Source organism: Lepidochelys olivacea, assembly GCF_965140295.1.
Source record: "Lepidochelys olivacea isolate rLepOli2 genome assembly, chromosome: 4".
Taxonomy (NCBI): Eukaryota; Metazoa; Chordata; order Testudines; family Cheloniidae; genus Lepidochelys; species Lepidochelys olivacea.
In genome coordinates, this window is record NC_140414.1 from 126,257,425 (window position 1) to 126,282,401 (window position 24,977).

At 40.7% G+C, this 24,977-nt stretch overlaps 1 protein-coding gene across 10 annotated transcripts in view; it reads right to left on the minus strand.

The window, feature by feature from the left end:
- The window catches only part of ABLIM2 (actin binding LIM protein family member 2), a gene marked incomplete at its 5' end in the record, with an annotated part of 215,546 nt that overhangs the window by 54,586 nt on the left and 135,983 nt on the right, over positions 1 to 24,977 (minus strand). For 3 of the 10 annotated variants that reach the window (XM_084625590.1, XM_084625591.1, XM_084625594.1), the window contains 5 exons: positions 5,151 to 5,249; positions 7,680 to 7,821; positions 11,120 to 11,152; positions 14,688 to 14,834; positions 19,539 to 19,616. In XM_084625590.1, coding sequence (XP_084481716.1) covers positions 5,151 to 5,249; positions 7,680 to 7,821; positions 11,120 to 11,152; positions 14,688 to 14,834; positions 19,539 to 19,616 — 499 coding nt within the window. The remainder of the gene's footprint in view (positions 1 to 5,150; positions 5,250 to 7,679; positions 7,822 to 11,119; positions 11,153 to 14,687; positions 14,835 to 19,538; positions 19,617 to 24,977) is intronic. The other 7 variants (XM_084625589.1, XM_084625596.1, XM_084625588.1 and 4 more) reach the window with 6 other exon arrangements.

Genomic DNA, 24,977 nt, shown 5'->3' on the forward strand with positions numbered 1-24,977 from the left:
ACTCTTATTTTGTAAAATACTCTTCAAATACTCCATTTATTTCCTGTCAATTAATCCTCAGGGCGTACTCTATGGCATTATAATGCTGCTTGGCAAACGAAAAAGTAAAGCACTTTTTGGGGACTTGTAAAATCCAGTTCATGTGTAGCATTGTTAAGCAACTGGTAGCTAAACATGATATTTTTACAAAACACAGAGCTGCTGACAATTTGCAGTAACCATTTTAGAGAGGATGGAGCGCAGAATTAATGGATATTAATGATGACAATACAGCAGTTCTTTTGAAGAAAGGCCAGCAGCCCAGAGTATAGCTTTAGATGTATCATTTAGCACTGCCATGTGGGAGAGAGGGGTTTATGGGTAACTTTGAGTTAGTAGAAAGCCCAGAGCAAAGGTGAAAAATCTGGTAAACTGGGGATGGAACAGGGGATTGCTAACCATTCACAAAGCTGGGTAGCCTCTGTTGAGGAGTACTGGAGAGACATTAAATACAGCCCCAGAGAATGTCATATATTCCATCATTTTAACCATGGGCCTGCCGCTGATGGGAGTATTGCTATTGACCTTAATAGGAGCAGGAGAAGGCCCCATGAGAACAGAGGAGAGTGCTGTGCATCCCATGAATATTCCTGCTAATTAATCCATTTTATTGTGGGAGTGTTACTTCCCTGTACAGTGCGGATTTAAATGAAGATCATTGAAACTACAAAATTAGGAGTCACTGCCATTGTTTCTCTGGTAGCAATGACTTGATAAGATGGTAACAATTTTTAAAAAAGTATTCTGCATAGTTCAGAGACTGAAATTAGAACAACATTAGTTGATATTCTTCAAGTACTACCAAGAACTGAGGGCTTGATTGTGGAGTTACTGCAAGCCCTGAGTAAGGGGCAAGTATCAACATGCTGCCCTAGGAGCAAACCAGAAGCTAAACCGTGACTGACAGAATCACAGTTTGGTTTCTGGTTCCCATCCTGCTCCAGGGAGAAAGATAGGTGTGCCATCCATTTACCAGGATCAGATTACTTCCCCCTCTATGCCAGCTCACCTGCTGCACTTCACCCACTCCCTGTCACTACTAACCACCTATGCAGTGGATGGGGAGTAGCAGCCCCGTAGAAACACCTCTACCCTTTACACACAATGCAGATAGCCAGGGAGTGTCTTATACTCCTTGACCCCCTTGCAGTGGGAGCATGGCATGGGAAATAGCTGCTTCCTGGTTAAGGTCTATGCACCCCATTGTATCCCAGTTATTACCACCCCCCTGGAATGTCACATCCCAGGGTAGAGTTTGCCTGGAAAGGTTGCGAAAAAATCAGAAAGGGCGTTTTAAAGTTATGTTGTTTTCAAAAAATGCCTGTCCTTTGCTTGCTCAAAATTCCTGTATCACTAAACATTTATAATTGGGGTACTGGAAGGCATGGCCCTTAATACATCACATACTTTGGGCACTTAAAATAGTCCACGTGGATAAAAGCCTCACCAGACAGGATCGGGGCCCCATCATTCTGGGAATCATAAACAGAGACAGAAATCTTTCAGGCAGGCATTATTTTCCTGTTACGTTCAAGGGACCAGAAGGAAGCATGGAACAGGAGGTGAGAACTTGGGAAGAGAGGACAGAGGCAGGGAATGCAAACACATGGAACTGAAGGCTGCAATTCTGCCAACTGCTCTGTGTGGGATCCACTTGTGTGGAGTAGTTTTTAAGATCACGGCCTAGATTTCTATTAAAAGAAAAGAAGGAGGCAAGCTATTCTTGGGGCACATTATACCATACAAGCTGATCCACCATTTAAATTATTAAAATTATGTCAAAAATTTGCCACTGATTCTGAGAGAGTGTAGCTGGATTTTGCAATTTACATGCAAAATTATGAATATTTAGCAATAAATCAAACTGAAGGGCAAAGTAAAAGGTCCCATTATCTAGCTTACAACAACCCCTAAGATCCTATATAATTGTCTCTTGCCTGAAGTTTCCCTGGGTAAAAACTGAGTAAAGACTCCATGTCAGATCCCATAGAATATACAACTACTGGAGAGAGCAGTTTTACAAAGTTTTGCTTTGGTTCTCTGCCATTAGCAGGATGAAAAAATAGAATCATGAACTCTTTCCTGGATTTCATTTTAATTTATTTGGAAAGAATCCTGAAAGGCTTACTTTGAACTTAAGTACCAACCACAGAAACATACTCATGTCTCTTGGCTCTTAACAAGACAGGCTGCCCTTTTAACCTAGTATGTTTGCACTGTAATGACCAGACCTCAAAACATCGTCCTCTCTCATGCCGTTACATGGCTGGTCAGGAAGAATAGAATGTCTTTTTGTAGCTCCTCATTCTCAGCAGCATGCTGCTTATTGTCAGTCCCTTACATTTCCAATCTAGCCATTGACACTGCAGAATTGTATTTTTGTCTTAGAGGATGGGGGGTCTGGCAAGAATTTTGCAGATTCATAAAGCAGTTAGAAAGCTATTGTAAGGGCAATATGCCTGAAAATCCTTCCTGCCCTGGAACTCTGCAACACGCACTGTCACCACTGGCCCAAAAATGGCGATTCCAGAAATTATTTCTGAAGTTGGGTCATTTTATATATCCATATGTTAAGCACATGAACTTGTTTTTTATCTGAAATCTTGAAAACAGCAATGATTCTTTCCAAGCTTTCAAAGCCAGTGAGTACTAAAGTGGAATAAAAAGGACATGTCCTGAAAAATCTGGTTCTTAAATTAAAAAAGGCAAGGCACTCTCCACTGCACTGTGAAGGTGGGATTTTCCAAAGCTCTCAGCATTGGCCTAACTCTCACTGACTCCATTGCATCAATGGGAGCATAGTTAGACCAATCCCAAGTGTTTTTGAAAATCTTTACATTTCTGAATTGTGATGGGCACTAACTGTGAGATAAGTAAAGCTGCATTCTTACCTAGGCTGTCACAGAAGTCACTTTTCTGATTAAAAACAAACAAAAAACACCAAGCCTAGACATATCCAAATGATTTGAGGACTTTTGTGTGTGAGTAAATGTGATAGTGGAGGGTCAAACATATTACACCCGCCAAGATAAACTCTGGGTGGTAAAGAGGGAAAGCAGAAACTCAGTGACAACATTCTTATGGCTAAAAAAAGGGCCAACCCAGTGAATTGTCAGTGAGGGCCTATGGCAAAGCCCATAGTCAAGAGAAAAGCCTATTAGTGTGGTGAGGTTTCTCTCACTCAGAAGTTTAAAGAAAAATATTATTAAATAAATGTGGAGAGTTAATTTTGAGTTTAAAAAGTTCAGGTGTAGTACTGTAACTAGTGTATTACATTCAGACATGTTCAAGTCTATCAGCCAAGCACATCTCTAATTATTTTGAACTGAAATGGCAAAAAAAAAAAAAAAAAAAAAAAAAATCTTATTTTGAGCACATGGCATTTGACAATAGTTTATCTATATTTCCATGACTTTTGCTCTTCTCACTATGATCTCTCCATAGCGTTGCCTACATTTTTAAAAACAGGGAAGGTAACGTCAAACATTTATCAAGATAAAGAAGGAGGGCATCCTAGTATTTAGAACAAGGCACTTGGGGATCTCAGATCTCCTTTTTTATTATTATTTGCTGTGACACTAATTGAATGTACAACAAGGGGAAACTATGTAATACTTATTTAACCCATATGTAAATTGTATAAAAATACTTACCGACACCTCATAGGAGAGTTGTGAGGCTTAGTTAATATATGTTTGCAAAGGGCTCTAAGCTCCTTGATAACAGGTGCTACAGAAGTGCAAAATATTATTATTTTGGTTGTTTTACTAATTTTTATTTTGTAACAACAGGCTACTGCTTGATGGATTGTTTTCCAAACAACAGCAACAAATAATTGCTGCCGCAAATGGCAATGACAGGTAGCCGTGAACATATACTGGTTTAAGTGTGATCAAATAGAAGTGCGGCTGAGCAACTGTCAATTGACTTTCAAATGAGAACATTCCACACTGTGTAATCATGCAGTGCAGTACACAGAGAGGTTTTCTAGCTAAATGCATCAACTTCTGATAAAACTGTCCAGCTTTACAGTACACATAAAACTGTATCCAAGCAGAGACTCATGTGATACAAGAATGTGCTTCAGCCCTCCTAGAAGTTGGGGGACAGAATCTTTGTAGGTAGATTGTCTGTTAAAATGGCATCACTTTGTTTAAACTTATTATTTTTCTCCAGAATTCTCTTTTGGGGGTCACATTTGCAGGGTATGGACCTGATTCTGCTCTTATTTACACCAATGTACAATGCACCTGCAGGGAGTCACATCCTTTCCTTTGCACTGCTCCGATGACAAAGCTTTGCTTCTTCAACTCAAATAGGACACAAAGATAGAGGATACAAAAGTAACTGAAAATGCTTGTGATTTGTGCCCATTTGCTTCCCCTTCCTCCCCACATTAATCCTAGTGGAAGGACATTGTTGTGATCATTCAACACCCCGCCTTCCTCTCTAACGTTTAAACAACATGCCAAGCAAAAGTACACTCTGCCTCAAAGGTTCCAGAGATTCCCCCATCACAGTGGCCTGTCTCCAGCATGCAGAACATTAACAATTAATGTGCCTTTGTGAAATAGTTTGACAGGAATGAGCATTAATTTATTCAAATAAATAACAATAAAGTTTCTGTGCTTTAAAGTATATGGGCCAGATTCACAGCTGATCAGTGGAGCTATGCTGATTTAACCAGCTGTGGATCTGGCCCAATAGATGTTAACAGTATTAAAAATGGACTAGATCTCTAAATGTTTTGTAAAAAAGATGGATGGATATTTGATCCTCTAGGGTGTTAATGTCCCTTATTCCAATATCCAGTTAGCTTCACTAAAACATGGAAACAAGGTTAAATGTTTCTGTAAACGATAATAAACAAAATTTACAATTATTCTCCCCTCCCCCATCTTCAGATTTTTTTTTTCCCTTTGGAAAAAACACTGAACATTGATTGAAAAAAACACAGCAGGTCCCAGAGACTTACATGGTATGTCAAGAAAGCACTCACACAAAGTTAAGACAGACTATCCTGTTGGAAGCCATGCTTGCACAAAGAAAGTCAAAACACATTTGGAGAGGTCTACAGTTATCACAGCACAGTCGGCATTCCTGGACCTTACCTTTGAAGAAAGGGATGTAATGATGTCTGAATGCAGATGTAGGGCTTGGGTGTTGGGGCAGGGAGATGCAGCTACTGGTACCAAGAGTCTGAGTACCAGCTAGGGGGCAACAAAGAGTAAGTGAAAATAAACTATTTTGTTCACTTACTGAAAGCCACAAAATATTCCTAGCAACAACATCCTTCTCACAGGAGCAGTTTTCTCTTGATGACATACGAATTTGGAAAGTATATTTTAGCTCCAGTCTGTCTTCTTGTTTCCAAAATAACGCAGGTCATAGTACACAGTTTGGTAAGGGACAGAGACTTTCCATGAATGGAAAGAGAACAACACACAACTGATAACTATGTCCTGGGTTACACAGGAGGTCAGACTAGATATCAGCAGGGCCAGATTTACACCTTACATGCCACTAGGCACAACATCTTCAGCACCCCCCTGCCTACAGCTGACTTTTGTGTTTGCCGTAAAAAATGAAATAAATAAATAAATAAAAAAACACAGCCTCCCCGGGAAGGCACGAGACCCTCCGTCATGCACAGCGCTCCCAGCCTGAACCAGGGCACAGCCCACCCGCCCCAGGCTAGGCGTAAGGGGGGGACTGTTCCTCTCCCCACAGTGAGCGGTCCCCAAGTGTCTTCCATTCCCTCCTGCAGCCCAGCATGGCAGCCATGCTCCGGCTCATCCCGTGCAACTGAATGGGGTGCTGGCTACATCCCTCCCTCTTCCTCCACGGCATGGGGCGGAGGGAGTGGGGTGGCTGAGATTAGGAAGGGGCTGGGACACTCCCAGCTACTTCAGCAGCCTCCCCACCCAGCCGCAGCTCACAGCACCCCCCAGACGGACTGACTTGGACGCTCACTCTGGCCCACCCCACTCTGCTCCAACTGGGCGGCTACCAGCCCATGCCAGGAGCCTGGCTGCCTGTAGGAGAGTGGTATGTATTAACTTTTAACCCACTTTTAACTTTTAGGCACCCCTAGGCACATGCCTACTGTGCCTAATTGGAAATCTGGCCCTGATGATCAGAATGATCCCATCTGGCCTTGGAACCTATGAATTTAATAGGTGGAACATCAGAAAATATTCCAGAAGAGCAAAACCTTACTATAAAGCACACTGAGGAAAATCAGTGTTTTCAAAAGCTGCAAAAGGGATGACGTGTTTATAAAGGGTCACAGTGGAATGAAATGGGGAGATACATCATCTCTTTCTTTGCTAGGAACTTTGTTAGGGCAAGGTCCAGCTCCCACTGAAGTTGCTATTTTGCTATTAGTTTAAAGGATACAGGATCAAGCCCACAATGCAGGAAAATGCATTGTTAAGCACATGCCTAACTTTAAGCATCTGAGGAGCCCCACTGAAGCCCTTTTTTGTTGCAACACCTCGCTCTGAGGGCTAATACTGTCAAAACAACAAATACAGGTTAAAAATTCTTGCAGTCTCCCCCTCCCACCAAAGTTGTACAGCTTTATAGCTCACTTTGGGTTGGGAATTGTTTGTTTTCCTTCCCCTCCCCATCTTACTCCCATAGCGTGCAACCAAGCAGAATCCTGATGGAACTGCTAGAGTCTCAGCAGAGACTAATTTACTCTCCTCAATAGATCTTCGATACTTTACTTTTTTCCATCCCCATCAAAGACTGTATGAATTATGAGACACAATCTTCTGTAAATGATTTCTGTAACCCATAAAACTTTCATTTGCATTAAGATTTCCATTTGAATGAAAGCTTATTGATTTTCACAATGAGTTTCTGGTCTTGTAGTAAAACACTTTTTAGGCCCCAGTCATTCATCAATATTTTTGTTAAGATGATAGAGTGACCCAGGAAATTATATAACTCTTTATTGAGGAGCTTTATTACCTATTTTTTAAAGGGTCAAATCCTGCAAAAGCCCCACTATAAACGCAGGGTATCCTGACAAAAATCAGAAGGGGCCCAGAGGCGTATCACTGCTGCTACCGTGACCCTTGGCGTAAAAGAGGCTTCTGCAGCCACTACTATAGGAGAGTTTTGACCAGCAAACTGGCCACTCCTCCAGCCTGGTCCTCAGCCCACCCAAAGCAGCGAAGAGAACCACCATGAAACATTACTCTGCAGTTGAAAGGGGGTACAAAGTGCAGCTGTGCAGTCTCTTGGCTGCATGTCCGCTTCCCACACTGTGTGGTGGAATAATTGTGGTTTTGTTGTTTAGATTCCCATGATCGGTAAGGCTAGGGGCAGGATTAAGACCTTACTCCATTACATTTTCTGTTTTCAGCTACCACCAACACATAATTTCCTGATGCCTATTAAGTTTTATGAAAAAAAAAAATCACCACATGTGCATAATCGAAAGTACTTGTTTGTTTGTCCCCCTGGGCACCTCTGTTCACATTAACCAGCATGTTGTAATACACTTGAAAAGGGAGGCTGGAATTGCTTTCCACACTGTAAACCTTTCTCTTGGTATCTTCTACAGTTACTAAATAGGCCAAAGGGGGAGGAGGGGAAAGAGAGATTAAATGAGCCTGCTTGTCGATTACCTGGTCTGCTATAATGCTGAGGAGAATGGGATGTTGGAGTGTAGCGACCATAACCCAGAGATCCAGTAGAACTAGGACTTGATGTCCTATACTGTTTGAAAGATCTATCATCTTGGTCGCCCTGAGAGGAAAGGGGGAAAACCTAAATCAATAGCAAAGACAGAGTGAATTACAAGATATTCAGAAGTTATCCATATCCATTGTTGTTTTTTTGCCCTATATGCAAAGGGCCCAATTCTGTCTTCATGCTCCGTGCAATCATAATGAAATGAGGGCAGAATACAACCATAAACATCTAAAATCGGTTATGATTAGAGCAGTTCCGGAATTGCCAGACATCATATCAGAGAATAGTCATATAAACATGGGAGGCAGCATATAAGAAATGCGTCTAAAATGAAAACACAGTTTGAAAAGAATGTACTATATCTGAAATGTTGTTTTAGCACTATGGGCAGAATTCCCAATTTGTTTGTACCTTTTATTTGTTTAAACACAAGCAAAATGAATGTAAGATGACAGCATTTTACATTCATTTTGTACATGTACATGTGCAAATAGTCAGACAAGGTGCCAGACAGTGTAGAATCAGGCCTCATCTGTTTAATTATGCTATGCAGATCTGTTGTGCCTTCTCTGTACAACACATGCTGTACTATAAGCAAAACACATTCTATAATACTCAGGTGATCAATTTATGTATGAATATGTATCATTAGATTTAATGTTCTAGCATTACCACTTTCTATTTAAACCTATATCCTAAATACTTTAATTCCTGCAAATATACCTCACAGGGCTGTTCCCTTTTGCAGACTTAGGCCACTTCTCCCACAATCACTGCCGAGATTTTAATTCGTTTTGTAGCAAGTTGGTGACTGAAAATTACAAATTGGTGACTGAAAAAGTATTATTTTCTTAGGAAGCAAAAGCCCCCATTATGTAGAAATCACCTTTGGATAACTAGCATCACTTTGGAATTCATTTTTCTCAGTCCTTATATAGGAAAATCAGAATTTACCTGAGTAAGGTTGAATTAAAAAGAAAACAGTCTCAGATCAATCTCTCCTGCAGAAAACACTGTGGGAGGGAGTCCTGAGAGATACCCTTGCAGAATTATTCCCCCAATATTCCATCATTGGGGTGGGAGGGGGAGAGAGTGCTCCTCTACGGAATGTCACAGAGCCACCCTCCAAACCTGGGAGATCCCCAGGGATCTGTCTGAATTCTAGGGGACCAGCTGATGGCCAGGAACATTCACATGGAGGCCTTGCATCTCCATATCTGCTTCCACCCTGCCCCAACATCCTCTCCTAAGTTTAAGGCAGTGCCGCTCCATCACAAAAACACAGCCAGGATGACTCCTGGCCACAGCTGTCCCCTGAGTTGTCCTGAGTCCTAATATTATTCCAGGGTCCAGAGTGGGGACAACATGTATCATTGGCCCCAGTTCAGCCATCAATTCCTTTCCCCCTAGCCAACGTATTCCCTATTCTCTCTCCCCCGGGCAGACCCCAGACTCACAGAATACCCTTTGTAGGGCCAAAAGAGAGGCTGCAGTGCCAAAGGGACACCTTTGCTCCCTTCCACATGGATGGAAGGTGATCTGTGTCCAATGGATTCCCTCCAGGTGTATCTCCGGGATGGGAAAGTAAAGAACGATCAGGGTCTGAATAAGCATTTGAAGATTTGACCCGGAAAGAGCATGACATGGAGATTTAGGGGCCTATTGTGCCATCAAAAACATGGTCATGCAGAGCAAATGATTTTTATGACGGTACATGGCAATGGACGACCATGTATTTGAAGATAGAACCGAGCCCTTAAGAGAAGAGCTATCTGCAATTTTTTTTAAACGCCTGTATAAGAATTCAAAATTGTCCAAACAAAAAGGGAGAATAATTTATGCCTGCCTAAACAGGTAGCACACTGTAGGCATTTCGTAGCCTTCACTTCTGATTGCCACCAACTACTCCATGTTCACTTAAATCCCATGGTCATGTTGAAATACTTCTGCATGTCCTTTCCTAACTAGCTACATATCATCTACATTCTTACTTCTGCATAATGTATTCCAGGCAAAAGAGCATAATGTCTTTGGAAGGCAATCTTTATGAAGTAGAATCTTAATAAGTACAGTTCTTTATAGACCAAAACAGTGTCACTTAATGAGCTAAATAAAAAGTGGACAGGACAGTGCAGTTTATTAATATTGAGAAAAGTCCTGTAGCGCCGCTCATTTCTAAGCAGGCTGAATAGCTTTGTAAGTAACAAGTACCATCCTTAGCACAGAAAATACACTCTGCAGAGCGAGGGCAAACTGTGGGCATATCTGAACATCCTTAAAGAATTCATGTGACTTTGTGAATCACAGCAGTTCCAAGAACAGTACCAATGTATCCTCTGGAGTTTACTATTATGCAGCATAACAGATGGGCAGTAAGTGAAGTTATTGTATTTCTGAAACACTGGTATTTCCACTTTGACTATCTCATGCATGTTTCTGCATGTTTTTGTCTCTGTAAGAAACAGCAAGCTAAATCTGTGGAACACAATGAGTGATATATTCCTTTTAAAAGAAAAATATCAGATAAATTTCATTTCTAATTGAGAACTCTACTTTTTTCTCTGAACCAACAGTTCTAGTGACAGTTTGCAATTTTTGATATTTAAGGGAAACTATCAATTAATTATTGGGCCCAAATCTCCAATTTATTACAAAAATTTTACAACAGTGTAATTCCACTCAGGTCAGTGAAGTTATGAGGACATAAAACTGGTGTAATGGAGTAATGAGTCAGGCCTGCTGTATTTATTTTCCAACTACATAAACTAGGAATTACTGCTCCTGAAAGTGGTATTTCTTGGGTGTGATGTCCTTGTGCTGCTTCCAAAGTGGTAATTCTTGAACTGGCATCTTTAACAATGATGGTCCTGGGTATTGGTATAGTTCCATTAAAGTCAATGGAACTATACAGATCAGCTGTGTGCCTATATACATATAGGCAATATAATTACATGTATATACAGGTAGTTGAACCGGGGAAAAAGTGGACAGAAAGAGGCACATTAAGGCCCTAGTCCAAGTAATTAAAAATGCTAGTTGTAAATGTAAAAGCAGATTACAATTCAGAATATAATTTATTTGGTAACATTTGAAAAAGTTATGATCATCTAAACTTTATTTTGTGAAGTAACTATTTCTGAAGTAGAAATGCAGATGACAGCCAATGAGACAGATGCATTCAGATGACAATATAGAAGCACAGCAGTTGTTTGGTATAAGTAACAGTATTAAATAAACCTCTTTATAAAGATAACATGGCTCTGCAGACGCAGGGGGCAAACCACCACCATTTCAGGCTCTGGTGATTATCTTTATAAACAAGTTTAATGCATCATGAAACAGATCAGAAAAGAACAAAGGCACTGGGGATTACCTCAGTAGGTGTTGAAGAGAGCAATTGAGGTGACTGCAAACGGCAACACACAAAGTAACAAATTAGTCATACAAAATTCATGCAGGATGCTATTTGTGAGAAATGCTATGTTAACGGTATCAACATCCATGTGTAACACATATGACATATACAGTTAAAACAGGACCTCCACCAAGTAGGTCAAAAATACTAAGTTAGATTTTTTAAATAAAAATGAGGAGTAAAATGGAAACATCTTCCTTACACAGCTGTAAAATTATTTCATGTTAAAAGAGAATCCCATGGGCAGGTTGCACTCTATTGAATCCTACACTAAGGACTGCACCTTTAATAGAAAAAAAACCCTTGTTTAAAGCAACCACTTTAAAACAGAGATAAGCCTATGCCAAACCCTCTGTCTAAATACAGCTGAAGTTTGGATTGGAATTTTGAAGCTCAGCCCATCTTTGCTTTAAAGTATTTCAACATATCAGTACATTTCCCCCCCCCTAATCTTTAAATAAAGAACATCTTTACTTGGCAACTAATTTTTGCTGTTCCCTCATTTTTCATTCACAATTGAGAGAGAAATTCTGCTTTCTGCTACACTGTTGTAAATCCAGAGTAATTTTATTGAAGCCAATAAAGAAACTGGTACAACAGAGCATAATTAGACCCTATTTTTAAAATATCTTAGTTAAGTCACAGGCAATTAAGCATACATGTTACTTATGCCTAGCACTAAACTATGCTGACATTGGCATAGTTGGTTTAGTTTAAGGTAACTTAATAATACCCAAATGTAACTGAGTAAAACACTACAAGGAAATATTGATAGCGAAGAATTTTAGCATTAGAAACTTTTAGAAACATTTTATATGCTCTTTTGTTTTCTCTACATATCATCTCTGAAACAGAAGGTTCTGACTGACAGCTCAGTTTATAAGGGCATTTATGACTAAATAGTTTGGCTAACACCAGTCTAAAAATAACTGTAGCACTCACAGAAATGTTTCTATTCATTTAAAAACATTTTATTTGGTCTTGAAACTAAAAGGAGTCTGTTTAAAAACCCTTTTCAATAGCTAAGGATGCATAATGTCCATCAGGTAAAGGGGCACACATGGATGTTTGCAGGGACAAGGACATACAACTCACATCCTAACCTTGGAAAGAACAAGTGGTATCAGTTTTATAAGGCAACGAAAGCTATGGAATGGCATTGTTGTATTGGTAAAAAGCAGGACTACCATTAGGTGATAGCATGTCAAATGATTAATGGTGAATGAAGGTGTCATTGAACAGATTATGGCTCCACACATGAAGTACCTCCCCAATTCCCCTAGCAAGAACTGCTCCCTATGGGAAGAAATTTAAGGGGCCCTGTGTTTTTTCAGTAACCCAGGCTACACTGAAGGTGAAATCTTGACCCTACTGCGGACAATGTGGGTTTTGCCACTGGCTTCAGGGGAGCCAGGATACGACCTTTAATCTTATTCAATGCCTACAAGGGATTTACAGATTTTATGCATATTCTCATGCTTATTATTAAAATCACACTCTTCTGCCTACTGCTTTATTATGCTTTCTGTTACAACACTCACTCTCTTCCTAGATTACTATACCAGGAGTCACCAAACTTACTGACCCTCCGATCTTCAGAAGTTTGAGAGCCGGAGAGCGCCTGCCAAGGCTTCAGCCACTCGGGAGGCACCTTCTGAGGCTCAGAGCTTCAAGCCCACTCCTGCTGAAGCCCTGAGCCCTGGCTGACATGCCCCATGGGGCTGAAGCCCTGAGAACACCTCCCTGCAGGGCAGAAGAAGCCTCTAAACCCCCCACACTGCCACAGGGCAGAAGCCCCAAGCTCTCCCTCCCCCCCGCAGTCTGATAGGTGGAGAATGGGGGTGGAAGTAGGGGCTCTGCAAGCTGCATTTTAACTGTAAAAGAGCTGCATGCAGCTCACGAGCCACAGTTTGGCCACCTCTGTACTATACCTTCCATCTACACCTTTCAGTGCCCTCTTTAATGGGAAGAGTCTGATACCCTTACTGCCATCGAACAGTACCTTACTCCACAGTTTCAGCAGGCCAGTTCATGGAATAAGGTGCTATCCACTGTGAGCAAGGATGGCAGAATCTGGGCATGTGATACTGGAAATATTTGGATCCTGAGGAGAAAATTAGGTTAAGATGCTGAATGAATTAATCTAAGTCTGATGCATATAAAAAGAGTCCCAGTTTCCCATTAGAGCAAATTCTTTCATGTTGAATATGTTGTGATTCAACTGCTGAACCACTCATGTAGGGCTATTCAGGGTTATATCTTAGTTATGGGTTGGCAACAAAATACCCATTCATCACCACTATTCATAGGCACCCTTAAAATACCTGGGCAGATGCTAGAAAGCCAAACTGTCAATGTAGCAACATCATTCCCACTAGCAAGACCTCCAGCAGGTGGGATCACGGGGAACAGCAGCAATGAAGCGATGGTTCCAGAGCTGCTAGCCCATTTCCCAGGTGGATTATTATTAGGAGCATAGAAATTATCCTTCAAGTCATATTTTTGTTTGGAATTGATGTGAAACTGAAAAGGGCTAAATGAGCTTGTCTAGAATTCGGGGAGAGGTCAGCATTTTGTAAATCTTGAAGAAATCTTCTTATGTAGAAACAAAGCAGAAAAGGCCAGTTACGGTGCTTATAGTTCCCTGTCAATGCCGGATTGTTCCCTACAGTACCTTTACTTGTGCCCTTTTGAACAGAACTAAGAGTCATGTGCATAACGTACAAACATAAATGCTCGCAGAATTTAGGACTTTATTATTCTATTGCTATTATTTCAAGCATTTATTTTTACCCATCTATTTATAACCAAGTTAAGCTAGTGTTCACAGCAATTAATTTTTCATAGAGATTTTAATTTAAAAAATCTAAACCTATAAAAGAAATTAGAAAAGGAAATGAAAGGCAGACATGAGTGAAGAAGAAACCCTACCTTTTATGGCAGGAGTTATGTAAAAATATGTTTCACATAAAACAGCATTAATATAAAATGACATTAGCAAAAATGTTATGACATTAGCTCTGCAAATGGAAAGGGCAATATGTATGCATGGCATGAAAATTAACCTTATCACGAGGTGGTTGAAAGGCATTTGTGCACAGAAAAATGATACCTTTTTTTGTTACCAAAATAACATGCTGCATATAACAAAAGTACGAAGGGTATTTGGTTTGGCTTCTGATCTTTGTGTTATAATTAGCAATGGTTCCTGTTTCCTACCACATGCAAGTATTATTTCTTTGGCAGAAAAACATACTTTTATTAATCTCATTTGTTTTTAAAAAATATTTGATCACAAAAAGCTATCCTTTTATTTCCCATGAACTAAAGAGTGAAATGTAAATCCCACTTTTTTTGTGAACAATTCAAGTGACTGTGAATGCATAAAATAACTCCCATTAATCCAAGTTTACAAAGTAATTACAAAAATTGCAAGTGTGTCTAACAACTTAGACACAGTGATGTGTTTAATGATGCATATTAATTTTTAGATTCACAAATTTAAAAAAATCGTAGGTTTCAGTACCTCCCCATAACTATGCCTGTCATCTGAAGAATAACTGATATATGGAGAATAGGAGATCATATCTGGGCGGTCAATGTTATAGATGGCTTTATTTTTAGGAAGAGCAGCCAAATCCTTGTAGTCAAGAATTTCATCTCCAAGCTTTGCCTAAGAAAAGGAGGAAAGAAAGCAGTAAAGATAAGAAGGAATGTGATCAGGATAAAATCAGAAAAGGACAGACCCATATAGGCAGAAGAACCAATAAATATTTAACTCTTTTATGACTGAGAATGTAAATATCTTTTCAGTGCTTACCACAAGATCTTAAATGCACATGGTTGTTTTCTTTATATATGTTGATGACTTCTCTGCCATTCAAGTTTAGTGTATAGTTGTAATGTTGGATAATCCTAGTTTTCTTCCATTTACATCCTGCTGACTATTAGCTATGCAAAGAGACAGCAGGGCTAATCTTGCAATCCTTGGCCAGGCAAAAGTCCATTTCTTCTAAGGTGATTTTGGATTGCAGTGTTTGTTTTCTTTTTCATTACAGATGGTAATGAATAATCATAAACTAATTTCCAATACTAACTATCCCCTGTCCAGATGCTGAAATGCTGCTAGTCAGTAATTTCTCCCATTCAAAAGAGCTGCTTATTCTATCCTACAGTTCCCGCATAACTGATCTGCAGTAAAATTGCATTACAGTGTACGATCCCTACCCTGCAACTGAAGTTAGGCTCCACCTCCATGGAGCTCTTTGCAAGATCAAGATTTATATTTGAAAGGCACCAAACTAAGATCCTTGGCCTGTAAATACAGGTGTAGCTCCATGGAATCCAATGAAGCCAAACCAGTTTAAACGAGGGCTGAGACTCTGGCTATAAGTCTTCCGCAAAACCTGTGATTTTCACAACGCTCCATAGCTGTAGCTACACAACTCAGAGTGGGTTGCCCTGACCCCTCTTATGCCTCAGTTTGGATGGAGCATGATTTTGAGGTGGATCAATGTAAGCAAGCAATTTCTCTATTTTTTTATACATCTTATCTGTATGCAATACCACCCTGGAGAACACAGAACAAAAGAAGAATTTATTTCTGTACTGGAGCAAACATACAAAACACCTTATAAAATTCCAGGAACACTGTATAAAACAAAATCCCAGGAACAATATCCACGAAAGGAAGAAACTGCAGATAAAATGGAAAACAACCATCCTCCTAAAAATCACTTAAAACAATTGAAAGAGAAAATACATTTCTTCCCACTGCTTTGACTCACACAGAATATATTTTGTCTCAGGTAATCTAACCCTTACAGCTGTTAGCTGCTTCTCAAACCCTCCTTCCCCCCTCCCCACCTCCAGGTCTTCTCTTTGGTGAGTATATCCGGAGTCTGGGGTAAACAAATATCTATTCTTCCTTCCATAAAGCTATCTCAATGAGTAACTGATCCTAAACACACTACTCCAGATGTGTCCCACCTTTAGCTCCTTCACTATCTATTTCACAGAGTCCTCATTCCTGATTATGAACCAAAAGATACCAAGCCTCATTGGAAAATATTATATTTTAGTATAATTCTTTCTACGCTGCCCATCCAAATATAGGAAATGTGGATGAAAACACATTTTGTTACAGACAACATGGCTCAGCTCTGCTCTCAATACCTTTTAAAACCATTCCATTATTTTCTGCAATCATTCAGTTCAAAATGATTACCCATTCTAACAGTGTGGGTGATATTTAAAATAGTGGGGGAAAAACTCAGATTCAAGCTGAAAGGCATAGATATTAAAATACAACATAAATAAGATTCATTAATGATCTAGAGTATTAGGTTTTTCAAAAATCATCCCCACTGTTCAGAAGTACTAAACGATTCACATAAAATTATTTTGGAATATGTTATTTTACAATTGTGTATTATGATTTCCACTCCTAGTATGCTAAAATTTGACATGTTGAGTGACGCTTTATGCAGCGTGAAAGCAGTCTTCCAGGTTCAGGTATCTCTGAGCAGAGCTCAGACCTAATTCTCTCTCTGTGAAATTCACCCCAACAATGTACTTTGTACTTACGCACCACCAAAGACATTAATGCAGAAGGCAGTCGGTATTTAAGTGGTACACAGGGTGCTCTGTGGGACCCTCTGCACTAGAGTGCAGTTCACTCTGGACATAATCCTGTGACCAGTGAAGTTAATGGAAAGATTCCCATTAACTTCAATGGGCACTTGATCGAGCCCTCTGTGAGTGCAAGAAACCAGTGAAGTTTAGTTTAGTGTCAGTAAAGGGGGAAGGGAAGTATGTGTGTTTAGGGAAGGGATGGTGCTTGTTGCATTCTTTTAACAGGTAGCTCAGGGACTCCACGGGCATCCAGTCTTAGTTACAACACGTCTGGGGATTCTCACTGCTTCATGGCCTATGTGCACCTCCTCAAGGACTGTACCTCAAAAGCCATAATATAGCCCCATGTCCCTAAATAGTTAAGATTTACTGTTCTGTTTTAATGTGACACATTCAAAAGTGTGAGAACTATCAGTTCACAGCTTCTAACCTCCCAATCTTCTCTCTGTACTCTTTCTTTCATGCCATCCTTCTGCTCTGACACATTACAGAGGTACTGGTCACAGCTCTGTTGTTCAGGCTAAGTTGAGTTTTGCATGTAAAGTGGAATATATGCATGCCATGCTAAATCCTTTGCTGGAAGGGAGTATGAGAGTGGTAGAGACTACTCCTTTAAGGTATGTTTACACTGCACACTACTGGCGGCAGCGTGCAGGGTGCATGTAGCTGTACGTTGCAGGGAGAAGAAGGCTGTGTCCTCACTGCAGGGTGCAGCTACCCATGACAATGGAAAGCTCCAGCAGCAGGACAATACACGGCTAGAAACAGCAGTGTAGATGGGGGAGACGCTGCTTGGGTGTGTAAAGAGCCATGTAGGGTACATACCCTCAGGGGTCAAGCGTGTCTTTACTCTACTGGCCTAATCAGTGCCTCACCATCCACACTGCTATTTATACCTGTGCTAGGGAGAAATGCAGTGTATATATTCTACACGCCACTGTAAGAAGTGTGTAGGGAATACCCTGAGATAACGTTTGAATTCAATAACAACTGGTTTGAATTCTCCTCCTGGATATCTACATGGGAGTTATACAATCTCAGAGCTTACTGACAATTAATAATGTGAGAATGAGAGACGTGGCATTCCCCAGGGGAATCTTTTTTTCTGACTGACACAGCAAGCTTGCTTCTTTTGAAGTATCAACTCCCCCTAAATAGCTATGTCACAGATACTGACTTAATGAGACATTTTGAAAAACATAGTTTAGACAGAGAATGAAAACAGAGGTTTGTCCTAGACTATTAGCAGCCCATGAAATATACTTAAAGTAATCATATGCTTCAAGAAAAATGCTTGAAAGCAAGTACTGTACCACAGCTACATATTTGCCACTACAGGTATAAATAAATAGAAGAATGTAAAAAAGTAAGAGAAAGGCATAAGGCTAGAGAAATATCTCACATCTAGTCAAGGAAAATATGCTTAGGAGAGAACAGTCCCAATGTACAGTGAATATGTCCGTGCTGATGATGGTTGTGGCCATGCCATTATTACAGGCAACGTTTCAAAAACATGTCAGTCTGCAGCCCTATGGAGTTCCTGCCAGAAAGGCAAGCGGAAATACCAGCAGGCACCTTTACATGAGCCAAACCCTACTGTCCTCACACAGGCTTTAGTCAAGCAAAATTCCCATTCATAGGAATAGAAATTTTACCTCAGGAAAGACAGCAGCCTTTGGCTCCAAGGTATCTCTCTGTTGGTCTCTGTGTGATAAGTACAGACACCTCCGCTCCGTATAATAAACGTCAAGTTATAAATTGGTAACCTGCTGTCTGCAGCTATTCGCTCTGGGGTTGCTAGTGTGCAATGAGCAAGACCTGTGTGCCTCAGGGACACTGCATGGGACAGGCAGGTTAGGAAGTGGAATCCTGCAGCGTTCCCAGAGGCACAGGCCTGGCGAGTGCCAGCTGTGCTGATATTTGCTGCTTTGACCGTTTTGTGACCTTGAGGACGTGCTTATGAACATGATCTCCAGATGGCTGTCACAGCAGGTACTGAGAGTAACACCCACCATGGGCTGGAAAAATTAAGCAATAGAAGCTTTTTCAGCATTTATTTAACTATTTTAATACTCATTACAGCTACTCTCTCAGCTGGAACCTCTTGGTTCTTTATATCCTTAGGATATCATGTTCACGCCTGAGACCCTTCCAACTGCATTATTAGTAAAAAGTCCCAAATCTGTTCCCATTGAACTCAGAGGCAAATCTCTCACTGACTTCACTGACATTAGAAGCGGGTCCCTAATTCCTTTCAGGTTAGAAAGAGTGTGATCCTGGAAACGCAACATGTGCATGCAGAGGTGCACTTGCATGCAATCAATTGCAGAATCAGGACCTATGTTTGTAAAAATCTCACCATGTCAAAATTAGATCTGCTAAATCAGTAGTGTTCAAGTCTAAATTTGTAATCTGCTTTGAGACTGCTGTTTACTTGAACTTTTCTTTCCTTTGTAGATACTTTGCATGTTTGGTACAATCTAAATCTAAGTGGTAATCTAAGACCTAAAAATATACAGCAAAGGAAAAGAATAAAATGGCCAATATCCTGTTATTTTTAACTATGGTATTCAAAAGATTTAATGGGACAACGTCAATTCTGATTTGCAAGAATCAACAAATGAAGAGGTTTTGAAGATATCAACTTTCTGTGCAATAACAGAATTTGTTAAACAACAGTTAGTAAAAAGTGGTACACCTTTCTTTCTGTCTTATAGCAGGGACTGCAGAAGGGGATACTTACATAGATCACACGGCTTGGGGAACCTGATGTACTTGAAGCAGGAATGGAAATAACACTCTCAGAGGAAGTTCTAGTTTCCTAGGACAAAAATCAAAAGGAAATTTATCCATGGCTTCCTAAGAAAGAAAGAGTGTAAAAGGTCTTTCATTTAAGCTCAGCTTTGCAACTTAAAAATAAAATGCTATGGTCTACTCTAGCTAAAACTAACATAAACATCAAAGAGCACTAGTCAATCATCAAAATAATTAATTTTTGCGCAGGTCAGTAAGTTATCTCATGTACCATTTACCTTCCCCCCACCAGAATGAGCCCCAGTGGTGTGATCCTGGGCTACCAGAATGGTCCCAGAGGGCTGCTAATGCTGTTGCAGTTACAGCAGCTTTGAGGCTGGGGTCATGTGGGTGCATAAGGGAAGAATTTGAGTCCCTATGTGTATGTTGTCAAATTTTCGTATTTGTTTTTCACAATGTCTCATGGTGCTAGGTAATTAATTGGCAGCCAGCAAACAGCACTTAGAGCACTGCAAATAAAGCAGACAGACTGCAAAAAAGACTCAGGCCCAGATGCTCTAAGGTATTTAGATTTCTAACTTCTATTGAAATTAATCATAGAATATCAGGGTTGGGAGGGACCTCAGGAGGTCATCTAGTCCAACCCCCTGCTCAAAGCAGGACCGATCCCCAACTAAATCATCCCAGCCAGGGCTTTGTCAAGCCTGACCTTAAAAACTTCTAAGGAAGAAGATTCCACCACCTCCCTAGGTAACGCATTCCAGTGTTTCACCACCCTCCTAGTGAAAAAGATTTTCCTAATCTCCAACCTAAACCTTCCCCGTTGCTACTTGAGACCATTACTCCTTGTTCTGTCATCTGCTACCACTGAGAACAGTCTAGAGCCATCCTCTTTGGAACCCTCTTTCAGGTAGTTGAAAGCAGTTATCAAATCCCCGCTCATTCTTCTCTTCCGCAGACTAAACAATCCCAGTTCCCTCAGCCTCTCCTCATAAGTCATGTGTTCCAGTCCCCTAATCATTTTTGTTGCCCTCCACTGGACTCTCTCCAATTTTTCCACATCCTTCTTGTAGTGTGGGGCCCAAAACTGGACACAGTACTCCAGATGAGGCCTCACCAATGTCGAATAGAGGGGAACGATCACGTCCCTTGATCTGCTGGCAATGCCCCTACTTATATATCCCAAAATGCCATTGGCCTTCTTGGCAACAAGGGCACACTGTTGACTCATATCCAGCTTCTCGTCCACTGTAACCCCTAGATCCTTTTCTGCAGAACTGCTGCCTAGCCATTCGGTCCCTAGTCCGTAGCGGTGCATGGGATTCTTCTGTCCTAAGTGCAGGACTCTGCACTTGTCCTTGTTGAACCTCATCAGATTTCTTTTGGCCCAATCCTCTAATTTGTCTAGGTCCCTCTGTATCCTATCCCTACCCTCCAGCGTATCTATCTCTCCTCCCAGTTTAGTGTCATCTGCAAACTTGCTGAGGGTGCAATCCACACCATCCTCCAGATCATTTATGAAGATATTGAACAAAACTGGCCCCAGGACCGACCCTTGGGGCACTCCACTTGATACCAGCTGCCAACTAGACATGGAGCCATTGATCACTATCCGTTGAGCCCAACAATCTAGCCAACTTTCTATCCACCTCATCGTCCATTCATCCAGCCCATACTTCTTTAACTTGCTGGCAAGAATACTGTGGGAGACCGTGTTAAAAGCTTTGCTAAAGTCAAGGAACAACATGTCCACCGCTTTCCCCTCATCCACAGAGCCAGTTATCTCGTCATAGAAGGCAATTAGATTAGTCAGGCATGACTTGCCCTTGGTGAATCCATGCTGACTGTTCCTGATCACTTTCATCTCCTCTAAGTGCTTCAGAATTGATTCCTTGAGGACCTGCTCCATGATTTTTCCAGGGAAAAATGGGGGTTGGAGGCCTAACCACCTTCGAGGATCTGGGACTCTGTCTCTTTTGCTCTCTTATTTTGAGTACAACAGATTAATATTCATGCCAATCTTAGTATGGCACGTATTCCCTGTTTTTTTTAAACTAGTTACTGCATTTAGAATGTCATCTAAGTCATGACAGAACTTTACTGCAATGTTTTTGGTAGTTTCCTTTATTGTGAGAAGTAGCATCAATTATAAACAAAAAAGAAGGTCAGCGAGACACAAGAACAACTAGAAATGAATGATCTTGAAGTTGTTATTCAAATTGAAACCAACCTGTGGGATCCACATTTAAATGATAAAAGAATGAAAATAACATTTATTCCCTACATTATCCTTCAGCCATGTACCTTAGCTCCTCATAAAATATTTTCTGCTTGTATGGAGAAACCTGTGCTTGACTGCAAGTGGATGTGAATTTTGCCATGAGTACAGTGATAGTCATGCACAGTATTCCTAAAGCCAGAAATGTCTTGTCTGGGGGTGACATATTGTTAGTAGTGTTAAGCTGTCAGATCTAGTTATTGTCCGAGCTATCCCTGTTCATTACTGATAGTAGCTTCTACCTTATAGGTACAACCACAGAATGGGTCTAATTTCACAGTTGTCTGTAGGAATCATCCAGTATAATTGTCTTCAAAAAGGCCCTGACTAAATAATTTATAGAATTTGATTAAGAATTTTACAATAAATCTTTGATCTCTAACATGACATTACCTTACCAAAGAGAAAATACTTGATGGCTCTATATAATGTGTCTCTACCAAAATAGTGATACATTCCTATTTGTCATTGTTAATATTGCATTTTTGCCGCTTCTATGATTTTCTTATATGTCTTAAGAGCTAGATTGTGAGATCCTTCCTCACACTAAGTAGTGCCTCATTCCACAAGTAGTCTCATTACTTTGGGACAACTTGTGGAGTAAGGCACTATTCAGTGTCAGTAACGGATCACTAAACAAACAGTTATATAAAAAAGAAACAATCGATCTATTTTGGAATATCTGGCTGATTATGAAGTGCTTTAGAGGAGTTTCATCACCCTGTTTACTTCTCAAATTTATACTGAAAGCCTTTTCTCACCAGGACATCAGCACAAGGGTGTGCGTCATTGGATATTTCCATTACACGGCTAAAAAGACTCCAAAAACAGGTATGTAAGTAGAGTATTATTAGATAATGTTTGGAGAGTGTGGTGACATAAAAGACCCTATAATAGTGGCAGTACAGTTCTGTATTTGAAAGTTTCTCAACCTGTGTTGTTGGGTACATCACATCTTTCTCCAACTTGGGTAAGGGGCCTGAAAGTGTCGCCAACATGTAACCCATATACTCTACGGCCTCCTCTTACCTCAACTGCCATTAGGTTTTTGCTTAAGCTCCAGTACTGCAGAGTTTAAAGTTCAGTTCTAGTCGGAAAAGGAATTAAGCATGCAACAAGTGCCTGATCCAAATTCCTTTGAGGTCAAATGTACAGACTCTGATTGACTTCAGTGAGCTTTGAATGAAGCCCCAGTCTGTGTGTACATAGTCAAATCTGCTTTGACTAAATTAAGAGCACAAAAAATTGGGTAGAATATATTTAATAAAACTCAGCTGGGCACCTCCGTTGGTGACTTTTCTGACTTTAAAGATGCTATCTTGTTTCCCTAAGAGAAGGATGATCTATTAAATTCCTGCCTTTTGCAGGCAACCTCTGGCTCCTCATTTTGAGGAGCAATCCCAGTAGATTTCCTTCCAATGCGGTTAATTCTACTAGCCGATTCAGTCACTCCTGTGACCCGCTCTTTACTCGATACTATACTCTCCCATTTCCATTTTCCCCCTTTCTGATCAGTATCTGCTCACACAAACTTCCCTTGCTCTCTGCATTGTCCATTACTCTTCTTGAAATCTCTTCTCTATCAAGCTCTGATTTCTGTCACTTTTAGCCCCCACTTCTCTCCTCCAAAACTCAATCCTCTCAGTTGATACTATTATAACCATCCCACCATCAACCTCAGCCTGGACCAGTCCACACAAGAGAGCCACTTCCTGGACACTACAGTGCTAATAAGTGATGGTCACATAAACACCACCCTATACCGGAAACCTACTGACCGCTATACTTACTGACATGCCTCCAGCTTTCATCCAGACCACACCACACGATCCATTGTCTACAGCCAAGCTCTACGATACAACCGCATTTGCTCCAACCCCTCAGACAGAGACAAACACCTACAAGATCTCTATCAAGCATTCTTACAAACTACAATACCCACCTGCTGAAATGAAGAAACTGATTGACAGAACCAGAAGAGTACCCAAAAGTCACCTACTACCGGACAGGCCCAACAAAGAAAATAACAGAATGCCACTAGCCATCAACTTCAGCCCCCAACTAAAGCCTCTCCAGTGCATCATCAAGGATCTACAACCTATCCTGAAGGACGACCCATCACTCTCACAGATCTTGTGAGACAGGCCAGTCCTTGCTTACAGAGAGCCCTGCAACCTGAAGCAAATACTCACCAGCAACCACACACCACACAACAAAAACACTAACCCAGGAACCTATCCTTGCAACAAAGCCCATTGCCAACTGTGTCCACATATCTATTCAGGGGACACCATCATAGGGCCTAATCACATCAGCCACACTATCACAGGCTCATTCACCTGCACATCCACCAATGTGATATATGCCATCATGTGCCAGCAATGCCCCTCTGCCATGTACATTGGTCAAACTGGACAGTCTCTGCGTAAAAGAATAAATGGACACAAATCAGACGTCAAGAATTATAACATTCAAAAACCAGTTGGAAAACACTTCAATCTCTGTGGTCACTTGATTACAGACCTAAAAGTCGCAATATTACAACAAAAAAACTTCAAAAACAGACTCCATCGAGAGACTGCTGAATTGGAATTAATTTGCAAACTGGACACCATTAAATTAGGCTTGAATAAAAACTGGGAGTGGATGTGTCATTACACAAAGTAACACTATTTCCCTATGTTTATTTTTCCCCCCTACTGTTCCTCACACGTTCTTGTCAACTGCTGGAAATGGTCCATTTTGATTATCACTACAAAAGGTTTTTTTCTCTCCAGCTGGTTATAGCTCACCTTAACTGATCACTCTCGTTACAGTGTGTATGGTAACACCCATTGTTTCATGTTCTCTGTGTATATAAAATTGTCCTACTGTATTTTCCACTGCATGCATCCGATGAAGTGGGCTGTAGCCCACGAAAGCTTGTGCTCAAATAAACTTGTTAGTCTCTAAGGTGCCACAAGTACTCCTGCTCCTTTTACTTTTTGCTCCTCTATATACTTGACCTTTTTGCTCCCTGCTTCCAGCATTCTGCCCACTCATCTATCCGCCAGCCTTCAACCCCACCCCTCCTGTGATGACTCTTGCCCTTCCTCTCCCTTATTTGCAATTTTTCTTGTTCTTCTGGCTCCTTCCTGTCTGCATGCAAGC